General features: G+C 37.7%; 1 protein-coding gene across 2 annotated transcripts in view; it reads right to left on the bottom strand.

Annotated features, from left to right (window-relative positions):
* Positions 1-23036, bottom strand: part of FOXJ3 (forkhead box J3) — a 148465-nt gene that overhangs the window by 8781 nt on the left and 116648 nt on the right. For both annotated transcript variants that reach the window (XM_040231512.1, XM_040231513.1), the window contains 5 exons: positions 13504-13632; positions 10081-10255; positions 7545-7970; positions 6225-6326; positions 5679-5870 (listed from right to left, as the gene is read on the bottom strand). In XM_040231512.1, coding sequence (XP_040087446.1) covers positions 5679-5870; positions 6225-6326; positions 7545-7970; positions 10081-10255; positions 13504-13632 — 1024 coding nt within the window. The remainder of the gene's footprint in view (positions 1-5678; positions 5871-6224; positions 6327-7544; positions 7971-10080; positions 10256-13503; positions 13633-23036) is intronic.

Here is a 23036-nt window from a genome sequence, read left to right as displayed (position 1 = left end):
GATTAAAGAAGTCACAAGGAAAATCAGAATATACTTAAGAGAGAATACAAAAACAGAACATCAAAACCTGTAGGAAACTGCAAAAGCAGTTTTAAGACAGAAATTTATAGCTATAAAGACTTACATTATAAAAAAGACCTACAAAAAGAAGACGCCAAACCCAAAGCCAGCAGACAGGAAGAAGTAGTATAGGTTAGAGCAGAGATAAAAGAAATAGAGAACAGTAAAATATTACAGAAAAATCTGTAATACCAGAAGTTAATTCTTCAGAAAAAAAAAAAAAAAAGAAGAAGCTGACAATGCTTTAACTAAATGGACTAAGAAAGATAGATCCAAATTACTAACATGAGAACTGAAAATAGTAACATTACAACCGATTCTACAGAAATAAATAAAAAGAATGAGAACTCTTTGAATAACTGTATACCAACAAACTGGACACCCTAGATGAAATAGACAAATTACTAGAAACACAAAATCAACAAAAAGTGAGAAATGAAAAAAGAAGAAACCTGAACAGACTTATAACGAGTAAGAAGATTCAATACATTAAAAACAAACAAACAAAAAAACCCTGTACAAATAAAATCCCAGGATCTGATGGCTTCATGGGTGAATTCTACCACATATTTGAAGAAGAACTAAAACCGATAAGTGTAATATAACCACATTAACAGAATGAAGGGGGGAAAGCCCTCACAATCATCTCAACTGATGCAGAAAAAGCGTTTGACAAAAGTCAACACCTTTTATGATAAAAGTGTGAAGGTGCCAGCAAATTTGGAAAACTCAGCAGTGGTCACAGGACTGGAAAAGGTCAGTTTTCATTCCAATTCCAAAGAAAGGCAACGACAAAGAATGCTCAAACTACCGCACAATTGCACTCATCTCACATGCTAATAAAGTAATGCTCAAAATTCTCCATGCCAGGCTTCAGCAATACGTGAACCATGAACTTCCCTGATGTTCAAGCTGGTTTTAGAAAAGGCAGAGGAACCAGAGATCAAATTGCAAACATCTGCTGGATCATGGAAAAAGCAACAGAGTTCCTGAAAAACATCTATTTCTGCTTTCTTGACTATGCCAAAGCCTTTGACTGTGTGGATCACAATAAACTGTGGCAAATTCTGAAAGAGATGGGAATACCAGACCACCTGACCTGCCTCTTGAGAAATCTGTATGCAGGTCAGGAAGCAACAGTTAGAACAGGACATGGAACAACAGACTGGTTCTAAATAGGAAAAGGAGTACGTCAAGGCTGTATATTGTCACCCTGCTTATTAAACTTCTATGCAGAGTACATCATGAGAAACGCTGGGCTGGAAGAAGCACAAGCTGGAATCAAGATTGCCAAGAGAAATATCAATGACCTCAGATATGCAGATGACACCACCCTTATGGCAGAAAGTGAAGAGGAGCTAAAAAGCCTCTTGATGAAAGTGAAAGAGGAGAGCGAAAAAGTTGGCTTAAAGCTCAACATTCAGAAAACAAAGATCATGGCATCTGGTCCCATCACTTCATGGGAAATAGATGGGGAAACAGTGGAAACAGTAGCAGACTTTATTTTGGGGGGCTCCAAAATCACTGCAGATGGTGACTGCAGCCATGAAATTAAAAGACACTTCCTCCTTGGAAGAAAAGTTATGACCAACCTAGGCAGTATATTCAAAAGCAGAGACATTACTTTGCCGACTAAGATCTGTCTAGTCAAGGCTATGGTTTTTCCTGTGGTCATGTATGGATGTGAGAGTTGGAGCGTGAAGAAGGCTGAGTGCCGAAGAATTGATGCTTTTGAACTGTGGTGTTGGAGAAGACTCTGGAGAGTCCCTTGGACTGCAAGGAGATCCAACCAGTCCATTCTGAAGGAGATCAGCCCTGGGTGTTCTTTGGAAGGAATGATGCTAAAGCTGAAGCTCCAGTACTTTGGCCACCTCATGCAAAGAGTTGACTCATTGGAAAAGACTCTGATGCTGGGAGGGATTAGGGGCAGGAGGAGAAGGGGATGACCCAGGATGAGATGGCTGGATGGCATCACAGACTCGATGGACGTGAGTCTGAGTGAACTCTGGGAGTTGGTGATGGACAGGGAGGCCTGGCGTGCTGCGATTCATGGGGTCGCAAAGAGTCGGACATGACTGATCAACTGAACTGAACTGTGAAGGTGTTAGTTGCTCAGCTGTGTCTGACTCTTTGAAACCCCATGGGATGTAGTCTGCCAGGCTCCTCTTCGCATGGAATACTCCAGGCAAGGATACTAGAGTGGGTAGTCATTCCCTTCTCCATGGGATCTTCCCAATCCAGGGATCAAACCCACATCTCCTGCACTGCAGGAAGATTCTTTACTGTCTGAGCCACCAGGGAAGCCCTTTAATGATAAAAACACTCAACAAATTAGGAATAGAAAGAAATCACTTCAACATTATAAAAGCCATGTATGAAAATCCCACAACAAATATATTCAATAGTAGAAGACTGAAAGGTTTTCCGCTACTATTAAGACCAAAGCAAAGATGTCCACTCTCACCTCTTCTATTCAACATAGTCCTGGACATTCTAGCCAGAGTAATTAGGCAAGAAAGACAGACAAAGGGCATCCAAACGGAAAAGGAAGAAGTAAATTTATCTCTGTTCACAGATATAATTTCACGTGTAAAATCCCTAAAGATTACACACAAAAAAACTGTTATAAGAAATGAATTCAGCAAGTAGTAGGATACAAAGTCAACATGAAAAATTTAATCACATTCCTATGTATGAACAATCTGAAAAGGAAATAACAAAAAATCCCATTTTCAGTGACATCAAAAAGAATAAAACACTTAGGAATAAACTAACTTACAGAGATTAAAAACTTGTACAATGAAAACTACAACACACTGATAAAAAAAATTAAAGATGACATAGACACACAGGTCATGTTCATGGACTTCAAGACTCAATATGTCAAAGCGATCCACAGATTCAATGTAATCCATATAAGAAATCTCAATGACCTCTGTAGAAATAGAAAATCCCATCCTAAAATTCATATGGAATCTCAAGAGACCCTGAACAGTCAAAACTATCCAGAAAAAGAATAAAGCTGGTGGACTCACACTTCTTTTTTTATTGTTTTTGAGCTTTTTATTTTGTATTGTGGTATAGCTGATTAACAATGTTGTGATAGTTTCAGATGAACAATGAAGGGACTCAGCCATACACACACATGTATCCATTCTCCCCTGAATTCCCCTCCCATCCAGGCTGCCACGTTACATTAAGCAGAGTTCCATTACACTTCTTATTTTAAAACTTACTACAAAGATACCATAGTTGGACAATGTACTGGCATAAAGACCAACGGAACAGAATAAAAAATCCAGCAACACACACATATATATAGTTGAATGATTTCTGACAAGGTGTTAAGACCATTCAATGGGGCAAAAGGCAGTCTTTTCAACAAATGGTAACAGGCAAATTGGATACACACATGCAGAAGAATGAAACTGGACTGTTACATAACACCATATACAAAAGTTCACTCAGAATGGTTAGACTTATATGTAAGACCTAAAATTTTAAAACTCTTTCATAGAGCTTCATGACATTGAATTTGACAATGATTTCTTGGATATTATACTGAAGGTATTCAGAACAAAAGAGAAAAAAACCCACTAACACAGTAAAAAAGAAAACAAAAGAATGGGAGAAAATATATGTAAATCTTACAATTCATAAGGAGTCAATATCCACAAATACAGAGAATGCCTAAAACTCAGCAACAAAAAAGCAAACCTGATCAAAAAATGGGCAAAGAACATTTCCCAAAGAAGATAAAAAAAATGGCCAATAAGATGAAAAGACGCTCAACGTCATTAATCATACAAATCAAAACCATAATGAGACTCTACCACACATCCACTGAAATTATTACTATTAAAAAAAAGAGAAAATAACAAATGTTGGCAAGGATGTAGATGAATTAGAGCCCTTATTGACTGTTAGTGGGAATGTAAAATGGTACAGTTGCTATGAAAAACAGTATGATGGTTTCTCAGAAAATAAAACATAAGAATTAGCACAGGATCCAGCAATTCCACTTCTGAGTACATACCCAAATAACTGAAAGCAGGGCCTAGAAAATATTTGTACTTTCATGTTCACACAACATTATTTACAATAGCTAAAACATGGAAGCAACCCTAGTGTTTATTAACAGATAAACGTGATATGTACAGATACATAAAACCACCATATGACCTAGCAATCACATTCACAGGCACACACCCTGAGGAAGCCAAAACTGAAAAAGACACATGTACCCCAGTGTTCACTGCAGCACTATTTACAATAGCTAGCACATGGAAGCAACCTAGATGTCCAATGACGGATGAATGGATAAAGAAGTTATGGTACATATACATAATGTAACATTACTCAGCCATAAAAAGGAACACATCTGAGTCAGTTCTAATGAGGTAGATGAACCTGGAACTATTATACAGAGTGAAGTAAGTCAGAAGGAGGAAGATAACTATCATATACTAATACACATATACGGAATCTAGAAAAATGGTACCGAAGAATTTATTTACAGGGCAACAATGGAGAAACAGACATAGAGAACAGACTTTTGTACATGGGGAGAGGGAAGGAGAGGGTGAGATGTATGGAGAGAGTAACATGGAAACTTACATTATCATATGTAAAATAGATAGCCAATGGGAATTTGCTTATGTCTTAGCAAACTCAAACAGGGACTCTGTATCAACCTAGAGGAGTAGGATGGGGCGGGAGATGGGAGGGAGGTTCAAGAGGGAGGGGATATATGTATGCCTATGGCTGATTCATGCTGAGGTTTGACAGAAAACAACAAAATTCTGTACAGCAATTCCCTTCCATTAAAAAATAAACAAACAAACAAAAAAGACAGAAATGAAGATTCACAAAGAGGACTAGGGTTCTAGAAAATATGGAAAGATCAAGTATGTGAAATAACCTAGGATAACAACTGAATGAAGCAACTCAGGATAGAAAGAGAGGGCTTTTCAGCATCAAGTTTTAAACAAGACAACGAACAGGAAAGAAGTCAACTTGGAGATAAAAGACATCAAGAAATTAAAATGAAGGGAGAAAGAACCTGGATATTAAACACAGAATATAAATTTGAGAAAACTGTAGGCACTGCAATCTCACAGAATAAATGAGATGGCTATAAGGGGAAAGAATAAAAGAAGAAAGTAAGATGAAAAATGCAGAGCACAAATTTTGAGTTCAAAGTAAGACTTAAATGAGACTTCCATTATGTATACACTCGAAATAAATTAACTTTAACATTCTTAGAAGATATATAAGATGTGTTTTCATTGCAAGTCTATACAAATTTGATAACACCTTAAAACTATGTTCTTATTACAATTAAAATGTACATATCTTTAAGACATTTTCTTGATTGGTAACTTGAAAGGTTAAAGACCACAAGCAATAAAATAATCAAGTAAATCACGACATAAAAGCATAGTTTCTTTTATCTTACTTTGTCTAAGATATACCTTAAATAAATTACTTGATTTCATTTATTTCTTAGAAATAAAAAGATATAAATGGATCACTTCTATCATTAACAACATATCAAGTTGCCCTAAACAGTTGCTAATGAGAAAAAGAGAAAATCAAGAAGAAAATTAAAGCCATACCTGTTCCAATGTGTTGGGAAGGTTTGGTTGGATGCATGGCACCATGACAGACATTCTGCTGAACATTACTCTGTGAGTGGATAAGGCCAGTTTGTGTAAAGAACTGATTAAGAGAAGAACAGAGATCAGCAAATTGAACCTGATCTAAAGACCAGTTCTTGAGATCTGCCTGTCTCATACTCTCCATCAAACCTATGAGGAAAACATTAAAAATACTGTTAGCATGGTCCTGCAAACACTGCAAAAAAACCAGTAACTTTTTTCCAGCCCTCAAAACTTCCACTGGTAATCTTTTGCTAATGACATTTTCTAAATTATTCAAAGACTGATTCTTATTTCCCTCAGATTTCTTGTCTGTGACCATCCACTACATCAACTGGCCAGAAGACTTAATTAAGAATTTTACAAAGTGTTGTTTTTAAGCATATTACCAACTGTAAAAGAAACATTACATAAGGGGACGCCTGTTTCAAAGAAACTTACAGTGTACTCAAAAACACACGATCATGTGTATTTGGTTATAAGGAAGAAGGAACCAATACTCACCTTGGAACTGTGAGAGGTCTACATCTGACCAATTAACACTGCTGGCAATTCGACAGCTTTCTTTGAGCATATCAAGTGTTGCATACCAATCATTTGAAACACCTATAAAAATAATACTGACAATATTATAAATCTTGGATAGCGAAAGTTTGAGCTAGCCTTATTCCTGGTATTGGATGATCCCAATCCAGTTTTACAAATGGATTCAAACCCACTATATCTTGTGTTGGGGCAATCTGTTCTGTGAGACAGGAAGGAAAGGTATTATTTACAAATAAATGAAAGTGAACCTAGAGGTGACATAACTTAACAAGGCCACTGGATGTATCTAAGAATTGAACCCAGTTGTATTCTGCAAAATTCCAAGAGGCCCCATTCACCTTGCAGAAGTCCGTGGCACCCTTTGGAGTTCTGCAAAGCAGAGACTGCCTGGTCTGTGAGCAATGTCAGTTAAGCATCTCACCAGAAACCATCAAGACCTATCTTATGAGCAGCAGACTTTAAAAAAAAAAAAAATTCAGGGTATGAATCTATCATTCTAAATGAAACACTTGGCAGGAATATGCAAAGAAAGAAAAAAAAGTAGGAATATTCACCAAATACATAAACACAAAGTATTAGACCTCCCTGGTGGCTCAGGCAGTAAAGATTCTGCCTGGAATCCAAGAGACCAGGATTTGATCCCTGGGTTGGGAACATCCCCTGGAGAAGGGAATGGCTACTGACTCCAGTATTCTTGCCTGGAGAATCCCACAGACAGAGGAACCTGGCAGGCCATGGTCCACAGCATCGCAGAGTCGGACAGGACTGAGTGACTAAGCGCACACGCCAGACCAGGCATTTTATACTTGTAGTCCCAATACGATCCTCGTAACAGCACTGTGTACCAGTGTTGTTTTATTTTTATAGATAAAAAAAATAAGACTAAAAGAGTTACTGCACCTAAGATCTAAGAGTCATAATGAGGATTGAAATGCAGGTCTTTCAGACACAAACCTATACTCTTCCTTCTATACCACACTGAATCACAATAGACTGTAGACAGACTGTGCATTACATTCTCCTTTAAAATGCTCATTTTCCAGAAGGACAGAGAGTTAAAGACCAAAACCTGCAAGGGTTGCTGAGTTTGCTTATGTTATACTAATAAATTGTAATCAAGACAATAATCCAGGTTTATCTATAGATTAAACGATTTACAATTATAGGACTACAGCAAGGAAACATAAAAGACAGATGAGAAGACTACAGACAGAAAATATATATAAGCCCCAGATAAGAGATTGAAATTCACAGCCAAGTCAGAAGACAAAAACTTACCAGAATTACAGGATACCTGTTGTGGGGGTGGAGGCGCCTGATGTGTCAACGTCTGATGCGTCTGATGCTGGTGGTTCGGATGGTGCTGTATGTGTTGGTGTGGAGAGGGGTGTTGGGGGTGAGGGGACTGGAGCTGGCTGTGTTGCTGTGGGTGTGGTGCTGGGTGCTGGGGACGCTGTGGATGCTGCGGTAAACCATGCGGTCGATGGGACGGATGTGGAGACGGCTGTGTGTGCATCTGGGGATGCGACAGTGAGACCTGTGCAACCGAATTACTGCCCGTGGTGTTGAGGCCACTGCCATGACTGTTGGTCAGGCTGCTTTGGTTGCTGTGTGGGTGAGAGCTCACTGTACTGCTGGGAGAGTGCTGATAGGAACAAGAAGTGTGGGGCTGCTGGGAAGATTCGGAAGGGATGTTCATCAAACCTGAGGACAGAGAAAGCAAGATCTGATGGTCAGATTTCAGTTGTATTTTATGACAAACATTTGCAAAATTATTTACAGAGCAAAAGTATATGCTGTCAGGAAGCAATTCTGGTTCAGTTTAACAAGTGCTGATGTAATATCCACCATACCCTGGGCTCTAGAGTTACCGAGAAGAAACATCATTCTCTGTCCTCAATAGCTCATGGTCAGGGGAAGAGACAAACACTTGAGTAGATTATGTCCAGCATTGTAAGTACTGAAGCAAAAGTAATCAGAAGGAATACAGAATCTCTTCTTCTTCCCTGTTCTACCTAGTAAGGGGCATCGAAATACAAAGAAGCCCTCTTTGAAAAGGTAATATCTGGGTTGTCTTGAAAGATGTCCTGTGCTGTCCTTAGTCACTCAGTCACGTCCAACTCTTTACAACCCCATGGACTGCAGCACTCTAGGCTCCTCTGTCCATGGGGATTCTCCAGGCAAGAATATTGGAGTGCGTTGCCATGTCCTCCTCCAGGGGATCTTCCTGACCCAGGGATCCAGATCTCCTACACTGCAGGCGGATTCTTTGCTGACTGCACCACCAAGGAAGCCCCTTGAAAGATGACTAAATGTTAAGGGAAAAAGAGGAAGAAGTACTGAGTCACATTCAAGATGGTTCTCTACAGGTCTGTAGACCTTCGGCAAAAGAGGAGAGTAGAAATAAAGCCCATTGATTTCTGATCTCTTTCTCTGACTACTCCAAAAACTTTAAGTCCAATAGGGCAGTTTAAAGATTAAAATTACGTATTTCTTAATGCCAGAAAAGAAGAATTAAAATCTCTGCACTACAATTTATACACTTGGTAACTCTGGAGAGTTATTAACCTCGCCAAGTCACAATCACCTCAATTATAAATAGGGATGACAACAGTACGTGCTTCATAAGAGTTGTTGTTAGGATTACAAGCCACTAAACTGTGTCTGTCTCAAGAATGTTCCATAAAAGTAATGAAACAGAGCAGTGGAGATGGCTGGTTGTCTGTTTTGCTTAGTCTTAAGGCTTCTAGTCATTTTGGGCTCAAACATGAGAAACTGTTACCACAGATATTTCAAAGCCAGTATTTTTGTACTGAGATCAGCAAAGCTGGATCTGCTTAGCAAAGTCTTGCAATGGGGTTTTTTATTTTGGTACTTATAGAGAAAAAAATTTTAATATCAAATATGAGAAAACACGTGACTCTTACTTTAACCAGAAAACTAACTTCCTATACAAACTACTGATACTCACCAATATATGTAATATTTACGTATAACATCGACTTTCATAATATTTGTCAGCAATATGTATTACAATGTGAAGGAAGGGATTTTTGTCTATGTTGTCTACTGCTGTGAACAGGCATACTCTCTGACCTGGAATACAAATAACCTGCCAAACAAAGCAATGCTTCGATGTCCGAGTTCCCGACAATCTCTGACTAGTGTTCCATGGGCGAACAGCAATGAGACATCTTGATTCTATCATATGACTCTGGTTAAAATTAATCCAGCAGCTGACAGGACAGTAATACATAAATGCACCTGAGAAACCCCAACAAAAATGCAATAATCTAGTATTTGGTTGAAATATAATACTGCATCTCAACCAGTATCTCTTTTAGCATTAAATCTGATTTAAGTATGTTGTACAAAATAATGACCACTAACTACGGTGTTTACTTGTGTCATACATGAAAGCGCAGATTTGGTGCTACCATACACTTAATAGCTATCTCTTTGATAACAGCAGTCAGGACAGAAAAGCAAGGCACATCTGCTCTTGTGATGCCACATCAACCACTCAAAACACTTCCCATGCTATACATCACTAACTAATCATGACAGGCCTTCCCATATGCCATAAATGCAGTGTCAGAATTCTTTAACACAGTGCTCCAGGATACCAGTAGTAATCAAATGAGGTAGGCACGCATGACGAGATAGATTTCTTATATATACACACTATAGTAAAGGCATTCAATCCTTATCATGATGGTAATATTCTAAGATTAAAGAAATATAATAGTGTAATCTGAAAGTAATTCTTAAAAAAATTTCAATAAAATATTAACAAAAAAGTATTAAAACTCACCTTGTTGACTAAGTGACTGCTCAAAAACTGACTTATAAAGGCTCCGAAATGAGGCACTGAGATCTTCAAAATTATATTCTGAGAAAAGTAACTGTTTGTCTCGTTCTGGAAGGTTGTACTGTGGCTGCTGTTGAGGCGTTAATGACTGAGAAACTGGTTCCGGATGATTTGTCACCTAACAGTAAAAGGAAAAACCCCAGAATTGGTTTGTTACATACAATATGTAACTAAAAATACTAGAACTGAAAATAGAATCCAAAGGAACTAACTTCCCTGTCTTTGGCTTTCCTATCATCTATTAAGTTGCATACACATAAAGGGCACACCATAAATTGTTAACTTATCTCTTAAAGAATCACAGAAATCTAATCCAATCTCCACATTTCACAGTAGGAGTTAAGTATTCAAAGGAGTTAAAGGAGCTTCCCAAGGTCATAGTAAGTGTTAAGTCCAGCCTGGAACCCTTCCAGTTTCTGTGAAATTTTCATCAATTTCCACAGAAGCAATCTCATCTCAAACACACTATACTCTGAAACTAACATTTCTCATTTGTTTATTCAATTAACCTTTAAGTACTTATATACTGTGAGTATTGCTGAGTCAGATTGTATGATGCTGCCCAAAGAAACAAGGAACTTCAATTCATCTAACTCTTCATTTGTAGGTAAATTTTTCTTTTTTAAATGACACTTAGGGGAAATGAGAAGTGAAGGATAAAAGAAAAAGGAGATGCTGAGAAAAACAGAACTGGGTCTTGAGCTCTGAAAGGGAAAAAGAGTACCATGAACACTAAAGTAAGAATTATCTCTGAAAATAGCAAAACTAGAAATAAAATTAATGAAACATGATCAGCAACATCTCTTAAAGACTGTATCAAGCAGTGACAAACTACCATATGTTTTAGTGTTTAGCAAAATTAAATAAGACATGAGCAGTGACTATAAGTGGGCTTCCCTGGTGGCTCAGATGGTAAAGAATCTACCTGCAATGCAGGAGACCTGGGTTTGATCCCTGGGTCAGGAAGATCCCCTGGAGAATGGAATGGCAACCCACTCCAGTGTTCTTGCCTGGAGAATCCCATGGACAGAGGAGCCTGGTGGGCTATATACTGTCCACAAGTTTGCAAAGAGTCAGATACGACTGAGCAACTTTCACTTTCAGTGACCATAAGTTTATGGAGCCTTTCAAAATGATACTCACAAGGAGTCTACAATAACCTGAAAAAATATGAATTTTGTGTAGGGCAATGGCTTCACCAACTGGCACTCTGGTGACGTTAAATGTTGTCTCCACACAGGCCATGTAAGCAAGTCTCAATGGAAGAATGACCTAGGCCTTTGAAAATCCTGTGATTACCCCAGAACAAGGGATGATGAGTGGCCTTACAAGGAGCAAATTATTATCTGGTATTTTTCATCCATTTTCCTACTTGAAGGAAAACAGTCCATCTCTCTAACTTGCAGGCATCTGCCAAGAGATGGTTTCTCATCTGCTTCCTTGTTCCCAGTTGGGCCGGGGGGCGGGGGGTGGGGGGTGGGCACGGCGGCAGGGGAGACTTTCTAAGGTACAGCTGCAAGTTGTGTAACAATTTAGGTACAGAATGGAATTTACTCCTCCACAACAGGCACCCATCGCTTGTGTAGTTTCTGGTCTGGTTCCTTCGGTTTAGTGTCATCCTGTGGGACCCAGGGAGCCAACACCATAGTGATCTGGCTTATACAGTTTGTGCAAGTAACAAACTGTCACAGTGCATTAGCCCTGCTGTGTCCTTAAAGGCTCAATCTATGGATACATGATAAGCCCAACCACAAGCTCACACTGCTGCTGCTTTAGGAACTCTTGATGACTAATTATCTTATTAAATGAAGGAGGAAAAAAAAAGTAGTCTATAATGTCTAGTTTTTAACAGGGGAGTTTAACCCTCTTACATGTACTGGAATAACAGACATGTCTGTTCCCACTTCTGTCACCTGTTTCTACAAAGGCTTCTTTTTCTTCTTATATTCTGTAATACCGAATTCTGTGTTCTTTGATTTCATTTCACCATTTTCTACTCTAATTATTGTAAAACTTAAAATTGCTAAGTCTTCGCTGAGTTTGCTTCAGTGCTTCCAATCAACAGTCCTTTTCTATCGTGACTTCATCATTACTGAGTGATTCAATTCACCACCCAATCAGCTAAATATGTAGATTTTTTTCAGGAAGGGTGCAGGAAAACAAGGGTAGGATGCTTCCCAAACTCTGTATTAATGTCTTTTTTTGACTTCACAACTGAATGAAAATTTGGTGGGCGTAATATTTATAATTCCAAATCTATTCCCTCAACACTCTGTATAAAAAGTGTTCCATTATCTTCTGGCATTTAGTATTATGGAAGAAAAGTATGAGTTGTGTTTCTCTGAATACACCTTATTTCTTTTGCTAGAGTATCTATGATTACTTCTGAAATTTAAAAATTTGTCATGATGTGTCTAGATAGTTTTTTCCATTTTCTTTTCTTAGAGCTCATTAACCTTTTTATTCTTTATTTCTTTTGAAAACTGCTCTGTACCAACCATTTGGGGACACCTATAGTTTGTAGTTCTCCATACCTATTGTGTTCTTTTACATAATTGTTATTCTTTTATCTGTTTTTTTCCTGCATTCTTGAAAAATATTTTTTCCCCCAGAGCACTGTTAATGGTTTTCAGTCATCTTTTTTCCTACATTCAATGTGAATCAGGTCCCCTCTGTCCCTTTTACCTTTTCCCTGTATAGGCTATTATCTATTTACTCATCTTGGAACAGAGTGATTTGATGAGATCAAATTTGTACCATGAACAGTGTGGCTGGTGTGTGATTCTCCTGGGTTCCCTTCTGTCTACTGGGGAAGATAGTTGCAAGATGACTTGAAAACAAGTATCAGATAACAAGGATCAGCATAGGACCAAGAAGACTCACACAGGTCTCTTTATAGTATATCTTTAGTTTTCTAGACCCAGTCTAAAAATACAAGACTGGTAAGCAACTGGGTACCAGGTCATCCTAACTTTTGGGGTTTGTAGAATGCTGTTCTCAGATCCACTTCTGAGCAACAAGGTGATATACATATCCTCTAAGCTCTTTTAACCAAGGGCTATAAAATACCATCAAACACAGCTTCAGAAAAGTAAAGTGAAAATTCTTTTCCTATTCCAATTGTTTTTCACTTGGACATGTAACAGATTAAGTAGACCAAAATATGTAACATAGTACAACAATATGTTTGTATCTAACTTGCTAAAGTATAATAAAAATCTGTTTTACTTATCTAAGTTAATGATCATTAACTGACCAATGAGAAATACACATATTCACTTTTTATTTGCATTATCAATTACATTTTGTTCAGTTTTAAGCACTAAATGAGTACTCAACAAAGGAGTTAACTTCACCAAGACTTACCGGTGTGTAACTATGCACACTTCCAACACTGTTCAAATTCACGGATGCCAAACTCTGATCTGAGAGACTGTTGTTAAGGCTACTGCGTGGGCTATCACTACCATCCTGATCAGTGTTGTACAATGTTACCTACAATGAAAAGAACAGCAACATTTGAATGAGCAATTCACACTATAAAAATTACATTTTAAACAACTCTACAAAAATACAACTAACCGGCACTACGGAAGAAGGCAAAATATTACTGGTCTTTCCTTTGGTCTTTACCTACCCTCAGATCTGTGCTCTATACTCACTAATTCCATGTTCACCACAAAATACTTTCAAACTGAAGGATATATCCCATCTAGAGGTACATAAATTCAACTTTCTAAATGGTATAATTAGTTCATCAACATTTAATAAGGGGATTATAATAGATTTTTACTGTTAAATATTTCTATAATGCATAGACTTATTTTTACTCAAGTTTTAAGCAAAACTGCTCTTTCCTTCTTTCAAAATCTTAGGCATCAAAAAAAGAATACAAAAACCAGAATTTAGGCATCATGATGTTTATAATATTGAAAACCAGAAACTTAAACATCCAACATATTTGCACAATCAATAAATATGTGATCTGATTTTAAAATAATATGCTAACATGTACATCAAACATGAAAGAACTATGTATCAAACTGTTACCGATGGTTAACTGGTAGGCCGCTGGGTATCCCTTAAGACTTTCATCACTGATGGTATATATTTTTACAATGCTTAAGTCTGTATATAATATGCATTATCATTTTTAATTAGAAACAAGAACAAAAATATATTTTTAAAAGAGGAAATTAGCCCAACTATCCTTTAAAGTTCTATTCATCTGCTACTACTTTCCTTTTCTATGCTCCTGCTTTCGTGGGAACAATTACTCCTGCACTGGCAGGCCACCAGGAAGTGGCACACTCCAGTGCCACCTAAGAAGCCCTCATTTGATTTTATGGTCTAATTAATTCTTGTTAAATGAAAAAAAATATATATATATATTTGGCTGCACAGGGTCTTAGGTGCAATATGTAGCATCTTCAATCTTTAACATGGCATGTGGTACCTAGTTCTCTGATCACGGACCAAATCTGGGCCCCCGGTATTGGGAGTTCAGAGTCTTAGCCACTGGACCACCAGGGAAGTCCCCCAACGTTTCTCCAACAGTAGACTGTTAGCAGCTTGAGTTCCTCCCAAAATAATCCTAAGCAGCATAATGCTTTCTACTCAGTATACAAATGATAATACTTGCTGAATTCAATGACCAACTGATCTATCACCACTCTTCAGTCTGTACCAAAAATGGGGTCAAGCCCAATGCTCATCTGTCAAAAGCTGAAAGTGAAGGTCGTTCAGTCACGTCCGACTCTGTGTGACCCCATGGATTGTAGCCTGCCAGGTTCCTCTGTCCCTGGAATTCAGGCAAGAATAAAAAAAAAAAAAGAATACTGGAATGGGTAGCTGTTTCCTTCTCCACAGGATCTTTCCAACCCAGGGATTGAACCCAGGTCTCCCACAATGCAGGTGGATTCTTTACCTTATGAGCCACCAGGGAAGCCCAAGAAAACTTCAGTGGCTAGCCTATCCCTTCTCCAGGGGATCTTCCCAACCCAGAGATCGAACTGGGGTCTGCTGCATTGCAGGTGGATTTCTTACCAGCTGAGCTACCAGGGAAGCGAGACATATAAGCCTCTATACTTCAGGTAAAACCAAACTGTCTCACCTTCACATCAGCTAGGAATAATTATGTGTCTACGAACTAATGAAAGTGAATAAGGGAAAATGAGAGGAAATAAAACTATGGCAAAGATTTTTCTGGTATTTCCAGTATAAACTTCATTTTTAAAAAAATCAACCTTACAGGCTCTTAAACAATAAAATATCAACAAATTACAACCATCCTATCTACAGTCATTCTGTTGGCTGCGCATTCTCTCCTGTCCATGCTGTTACCTATTACTCAAGCCAGAAATACTCCCCATCATCTTAGACAAATCCTCACAACTAAGGATGGTAACACTGTTACTAAAATGTAACAGAGTACATGTACAAATTATAGTTTGTTAATTTAAAAATGGGCATATTCATGGAATCATACTCATGTAATCAACAGCAGTTCTCAAACTCTGATCTTAGAAGCTGTTTACAGTCTTAAAAATTAAGCAGTCAAGAAGTTTTTTGATATATTTATCAATAACTGGCATATCAGAAATTAACAATTTTAAGTATTTATTAATCTAAAAATAACAATCACAAACTCAACTATATAACATAAAAAGATTTTCTCTCAATAAGTAAGTAAAATAAGAAGGGTGTCACTGTTTCATATTTTTGTAAATCTCAAACCCTGGCTTAAAGGGAGAACAGCAAGATTCTCATATCTGCTTCTACGTTCCATTTGTTGCAATATGTTGTTCAGGTGGAAGGATAGGAAGAAAACCCGGCATCACACACATACACACATATGGAAAAGGGAAGAATATTTTAATAGCTTTTTCAGATAACTGTAGTCTTCTTTGATATGACACAAAAATATGACAAGTGGCAATTTTTAAAAGATTAGTTGCAATAGAGAATCTGAAACCACATGAATAAATTATCAAACTCTTCTGCATTATAATCCACTTTCCACTTTGTATTCTGAATGCATCATTTATGATTTTATAACACTATACATTGATCATTTGAAAAATACGTTCACAAAGCTTTGCAGATCTTTCATATACTGACGTATTTCATTGCACAAAATCAAAACATCACACTTCTTAACATCACCAATAATCTCACTGGAAAAGACTGTGAAGCTATCTGACTCACTGCAGTGGATATAAGTTTTCCAAACTTACGTGTTTTGCTTAAAAGCTCAAATTTTACCACTGGCAAGAGATACTGTTAATTCTTTTCCTTGAAGTGAGAGGCTTATTCATTTTCAAAATATCTGCCAAGTACTCGAATCTGAATAATAGTACCAGTTGGTCTTTCAAGTAAAATCACACCTCCATGAAGAGAGCAGCTAGTTCAACACAAACGCTCTTCCCTGAGGCCACCACACTGTGTTTTACGAATACTTCTCATTCCACTGCACACTCTTAAAAAGATACGTACTCAAAGGTCACAATTCAATAAAATTATTTTTCCTGCATCACCAAGGATATTCTGAGGTAAAACGTTATGCTCCCCCCCAATCTGAAGGGTGTGTGGCTGTGAAGAATACAGTGAGTACTAGCAGTCAGTACTGCCTTGACCTGCGCTAACGTTTATCTGTATTGCTTCTGCTACATCCATGAAAACACAGAAACAAAGAAAAAGGCAAATAATATTTTAGTATTATCATGGAATGCCACAAAGAGTACTGGTTAGTCAGGTGTCCACAGATCACAGAACCACTGACATAGAGCATACTGGCCCACCAAAAGACCTGCTCATAAACTCCCCCAATCATCATTCACCAGCCAGTCATTATTTATCCACATTATCTCCTGTTAACAGGTAACCTTTATACAGACAGCTACCATTAATGATTAGTTTCATACAATGTATATATCCTTTTCTATCCTTTTGCAGCAAATTTAGCTAAAGGATTACATAAGCTTTGTTTCCTACTACATTAGTACCAGCTCTTAATCTTTATTACTTCCTTCATTCCATTTTTTTAAATTTGGGGTTTTTTTCCACACAACTGAGAACTTTACATTAAGGTCTTTGATCCATCTGAAATTGATTTTTGTGAACGAAAAATCTCACTTTACTACTGATTCAGCATCATTTGTTGAAAGACATCACTGAACTTTGTTCCACAAGTCTGTCTGTTCTTATGCCAATATTACACTTTCAATTATTATAGCTTTACTCTTGATATCTGGAAGTATAAATCCTCTTTTACCTTTATCTTCAATATTTTCTTCAATTACTGTTTCCCATCTGTAGTCTCATTTATATTTCAAAATTAGCTGTTCATTTTCTACTAACTTCCTTTTCCTAAAAAAAGCATTGTGGAATTTTGACTGGGCTATTAAATCTACTGACTTCTTTACAATAATCTTCTTTACAAAAACTGCATATCTACTAATTCATACCCTTTATTCTCTTAGGAATTCTTTAGAGTTTTTTTGTGTAGAAAAAACTCACACCTCCATAAAGAGAGCAGCTAGTTCAACACAAACGCTCTTGCATTCAATCCTAGCTATCTGAGATACTGTGGGCTTGGTTTCAGACCACTGCAATAAAGAAAGTATCAAAGTGGGTCACCCAATTTTTTTGGCTTCCTAGTGCATAAAAAAGTCATGTTTACACTGTACTAATTCTATGAAGTGTGTTAACAGCATTATGTCTAAAGGAACAATGTACATGCCTTAATTTTAAAGTACTTTATTAGCTTAAGAAATATGAATGACTTCCAAAATCCAACAGGGATCTAATATTGACATCTTTGTAAATTCATTTTTTAATTCTAAGAGTTTATCTATAGATTCTTTTGAGTTTTCCATATGAACAATCATGTCATCTGTGAGTGACAGCTTTACTTCTGACTTCCCAAATTTTAAACTTTTTCTCTTTTCATAACTAATTTCTCCTCTCCTCGCCTGAACACTATGACTGTCATATATTTTACTTTTATGTGTTACAAATCCACAATTTGTTTTTGGAATTTTTGCTTTACACAGTTATCTCTTAAACAGATTGACTCCAGGTCATAACTTCAGTTAATACTCTCCCATCTAGCTTATTATTCAACTCAAAAATAATTTTCATCCCTAAACATAAATTTTATCCCTAAAGATTTTGATTTGGGTTTTTAAAATGTCTTCCATGTGTCTATACACATATCCAACCTGAACTTCCATAAAATATACTTATAATAACAGTTCCCCTAACTCCTAGCCTCAGGCTTTATTGAGATATAACTGACATATGACATTATGTAAGTTTAAGGTGTAGTTTGATATATTTTACAAAATCACTACCATCACAACATGAGCTAACACCTCCATCACCTCACAGGATCATCATTCCTTTTAATGGCAAGAACATTTAAGATCTGATTTCCCAGAAACTTTTCTGTATATAACAGTGCTGTATTATCATGCATGTAATCACAAAGCTATATATTAGATTTCTAAAACTTAATCATCTTATAACAAAAAAAACCTCCCTGTGACCATATCCCCATTTCTCCCCACCCCCTAGGCCCACAGTAACCACCATTCTATTCTGTTTTTCTGAGTTTGGCCTTTCAAGACTCCACATATAAGTAATATCATCATATAGTCTTTGTCTTTCTCTACCTGCCTTACTTCACTAAGCATAAGCCTTCAAGGTGCACCCATTTTGTCACCAACAGCAGGATCTCTGTCTCATGGCTGAGCATTACTCCACTATACACCGCGTGCCGCCTTTTCTCTGTCCACTCACCTGCTGATGGACACTTAGGTCACTCTGTATCCTGGCTCACGATGACTGCTCTAGCGTTCTCCCCTACTAGTTCTACCGTGCGTGTCATTTCTGGGTCAGCTCTGACTGACTGATAATTCTCATTATGGACTGTTTTTTACTGCTTCTTTGACGGCCTGGTAACTTTTTATCGAATGCTGGACTACTGTGAATTTACATTATTAAGTGCTATATTTTTATATTCCTATTAATGTTCTTGGGCTTTATTCTGGGGCACAGTTAAATTATCTGACAAGAGGAATGAAATATGGTTACATGCTATATCATGGATGAACTCTGAAAATGTATTTAATGAAAGAAGTTGGACATAAAAGGTCATATATTCTGCAATTCCACTTATATGAAAGGTCCAGTTTTAGAAATATTAATGGTTAACAGGGGATGGAGGAGATGGGAAATGAATGATAAGCAGTGTGGAATTTTCTTTTGGGAGTAATGAAAATGTTCTGGAACTAGATGATAATTAATGGTTGTACAACCTTATGGATATACCAAAAAACACTAACGGTAAACTTTAAAAGGGTGAATTTATGGGCTGTGAATTATATTTTGAAAAAAATTAATTTGAAAAAGGTTATTACTTTTAAACAGTTTGATCCTTCTGGGTTTTTCTTTTAAAGTGTATGCTGCTGCTGCTAAGTCACTTCAGTTGTGTCCGACTCTGTGCGACCCCACAGACGGCAGCCCACCAGGCTCCCCTGTCCCTGGGATTCTCCAGGCAAGAACACTGGAGTGGGTTGCCATTTCCCTCTCCAATGCATGAAAGTGAAGTCACTCAGTCGTGTCCCACTCTTAGAGACCCCATGGACTGCAGCCCATCAGGCTTCTCCGTCCATGGGACTTTTTCCAGGCAAGAGTACTGGAGTGGGGTGCCATCGCCTTCTCCCTTTAAGAGTGTGTAAGTAGGACCAGATCAGTGTTTTAAACTAGGGCCAATTTTGTTCCACTACGAGGGCAAAAGACTGAATTACAAAGCATCTCCTGTGGTGGGAACAGGAATTACTTCTGGCCCTATGAATCTGCCGACACCAATACTTTCAGGTGGTTCTTTCCTCAGTTTCAATAATTATCTTCAAATACCCAGTTGATAGGGCTTCCCTGGTGGCTCAGACAGTAAAGAGTCTGCCTGCAATGCGGGAGACCCAAGAGACCCAAGTTCAATCCCTGGGTTGGGAAGATCCCCTGGAGAAGGAAATGGCAACCCACTCCAGTACTCTTGCCTGGAAAATTTCCATGGACCGTGGAGCCTGGTAGGCTACAGTCCGGAAGACTCAAGAGGAACCCTCTATCTAACTCTAATTCCTTCTCTGTGCAGCTCTCTCCTCTCTGACATGCCGCCCTGTGAACTCTAGCCACCAAGTTCTCCTGACTCTACCCCCTTAACTCAGGGAGACCAGTGTGTCCTGCAAACTTTCTCCAGGCAGTAATCTAGTACACCACAGGACTCACTTTGTTCACCATTTCTCAGGGGATAACTGTCCTTATGGCCCAATCTCTTGAAAACCATTGTTTCATATACATTGTCTGTATTTTCAGTTGTCTGAAGTAACAAATTAAGTCTAGACCCTGCTCTTCCACCTTGGCTAGAAACAAATTATCTAGTTTATTAACCTTTTATAAAGAACTGAATTTCTGTTTGCTGACTCAGGCTTCAGTACACGTGCTTTCTATTTCACTGACTTCTATTTTTATGTCCTCCTTCTTCGAATTTATTTTGCTCTTCTTTTTCTAGATGCTTAAACTGTTAATATTCCATCTTTATTGTATTATACTACACGCGATTGAGGCTAATATTTTGTATTCTACAGGCTTTGATATTTCATATTTCTGTTTTTCATCAATCCAACTACTTTCTAATTTCTGTAATGACTCTTCCTTGATCCACGAGTTGCGTTAACTATATTACTTATTTTGCAAACTTTGGGTGATTTTCTCATTACGTCCTTGCTATTTCTACCTTTAACTCCACTGCATTTGAAAATACTCACCGTGTTGCTGGTTTCTGAAATTTGCTGAGAATCACTTTAATGCTCTAGCACAAGTCAGTATAACATGATCAATTCTGCTAATTATTCCATGTATACATTAAAAAAAAGTCTATTCTACAACTGTTGGATAAGACATTGTATATATCAGTTGAGTCAAATTTCCTAATTTTGTAGTTCAATTCCCTTAAATATCTTGAATAGGATTTGTTTGATTTTTGTGTTTTGGTACTGATCTGCTGTTTTATGATTTCTAGAGACATGTTATGGAGAAGGAAATCGCAACCCACTCTAATACTCTTGCCTGGAAAATCCCATGGATAGAGGAGCCTGGTAGGCTGCAGTCCATGGGATCGCTAAGAGTCAGACACGACTGAGCGACTTCACTTTCACTTTTCACTTTCATGCATTGGAGAAGGAAATGACAACCCACTCCAGTCTTCTTGCCTGGAGAACCCTAAGGACAGAGGAGCTTGGTGCGCTGCCATCTATAGGGTTGCACAGAATTGGACACAACTGAAGCAACTAAGCAGCAGCAGCAGAGACATGTTAAAACCTACCTCACTGGTGAAAGATCTGTCCATTCCTCTGTTAATGGACATTTAGGTTGCTTCCAGGTTTTGGCTATTGTAAAGTCAATGAATGCACACTGGGGTGCATGTTTCCTTTTGAATCACATTTTTCTCCAGATATATGCCTAGGAGTGGGATTGCAGGGTCACATGGTAGCTCTATTTTCAGTTTTTATTTGCAAATATTTTCTCCCAATCTGTGGGTTGTCTTTACAGTTTAATTATTGTTTGCTGTGCAAAAGCTCGAGTGTAAGTAGGTTTCATCTGTTTCCTTTTGTTTTTATTTCCATTATACTGGAAGATGGAATGAAAAAGATATTGCTGTGATTTATGTCAGAGAGTGTTCTGCCTATGTTTTCCTCTAATTTTATAGCATCCAGTCTTATAAACAGGTTTTTAATCCATTTTGAGCTTATGTTTCTGTATGGAGTTAAAGAATGATCTAATTTCATTGTTTTACATATAGCTGTCCAGTTTTCCCAGCACCATTTGTTGTATAGGCTTGCCTCCTCTGTCATAGATTAATTGACCACAGGTGCAAAGGTTTATTTCTGGGTTTTCTATCCTATTCCACTGATCTATATTTCTGTTTTTGTCTCAGTACAATATTATTTTGATTAGTTAACTTTGTAGTATAATCTGAGTATAATCTGAGTCAGGGAGCTTGATTCCTCCAGTTCTATTTTTTCTTTCTCAAGATAGAGCATGCGTCCTTTAATTTCATGGCTGCAGTCACCATCTGCAGTGATTTTGGAGCTCCCCAAAATAGAATCTGTAGCTGCTTCCACTTTCCCCCCATCTATTTGCCATGAATTGATGGAACCAGATGCCATGATCTTAGTTTCTTTATTGTTGAGTTTCTTTTTTTTTTTTTTTTTTTTATTGTTGAGTTTCAAGTGAGTTTTTTCACTCTCCTCTCTCACTCTCATCAAGAGGCTCTTCAGTTCCTCTTCACTTTCTGTCATTACTCAAGAGACTATCTTTTCTCAATTGTGTATTCTTGCCTCCTTAGTCAAGATTAATTGACTATGGTGGGTAGATTTATTTCTGGGCTCTGTATTCTGTTCCATTGATCCATATATATGTTTTTCTGTCCATATCATGCTGTTTTGATTACAAGAGCTTTGCAGTATTGTCTGAAGTCTGGGAAGGTTATGCTTCTAGCTTTGTTCTTTTTCCTCAGGTTTACTTTGGCAATTCTGCTTTTTTTATGGTTCCACATAAATTTTAGGATTATTCTAGTTCTGTGAAAAACATCATAGGTAATTTTACAGGGATCCCACTAAGTGTGTAGACTGCTTTGAATAGTATAGCGATTTAAAAAATATAGTGCATATACCGATCCATTCTTGTGACCCTGAGATGAATCCGGCTTGATCACAGTATCATCCTCAGTCGCTTAGTAATGTCCAGCTCTTTCATAATCAGGGACTGCAGCCCACCAGACTTCTCTTTCCATGGGATTATCCTGGCAAGAACACGGGAGTGGGTTGCTACTTCCT

This window comes from Oryx dammah, unplaced genomic scaffold (genome assembly GCF_014754425.2).
Source record: "Oryx dammah isolate SB20612 unplaced genomic scaffold, SCBI_Odam_1.1 HiC_scaffold_28, whole genome shotgun sequence".
In the NCBI taxonomy this organism is placed as follows: Eukaryota; Metazoa; Chordata; class Mammalia; order Artiodactyla; family Bovidae; genus Oryx; species Oryx dammah.
Note: the sequence above shows the minus strand (reverse complement) of the source record. Positions and strands in the feature narration are given on the sequence as shown.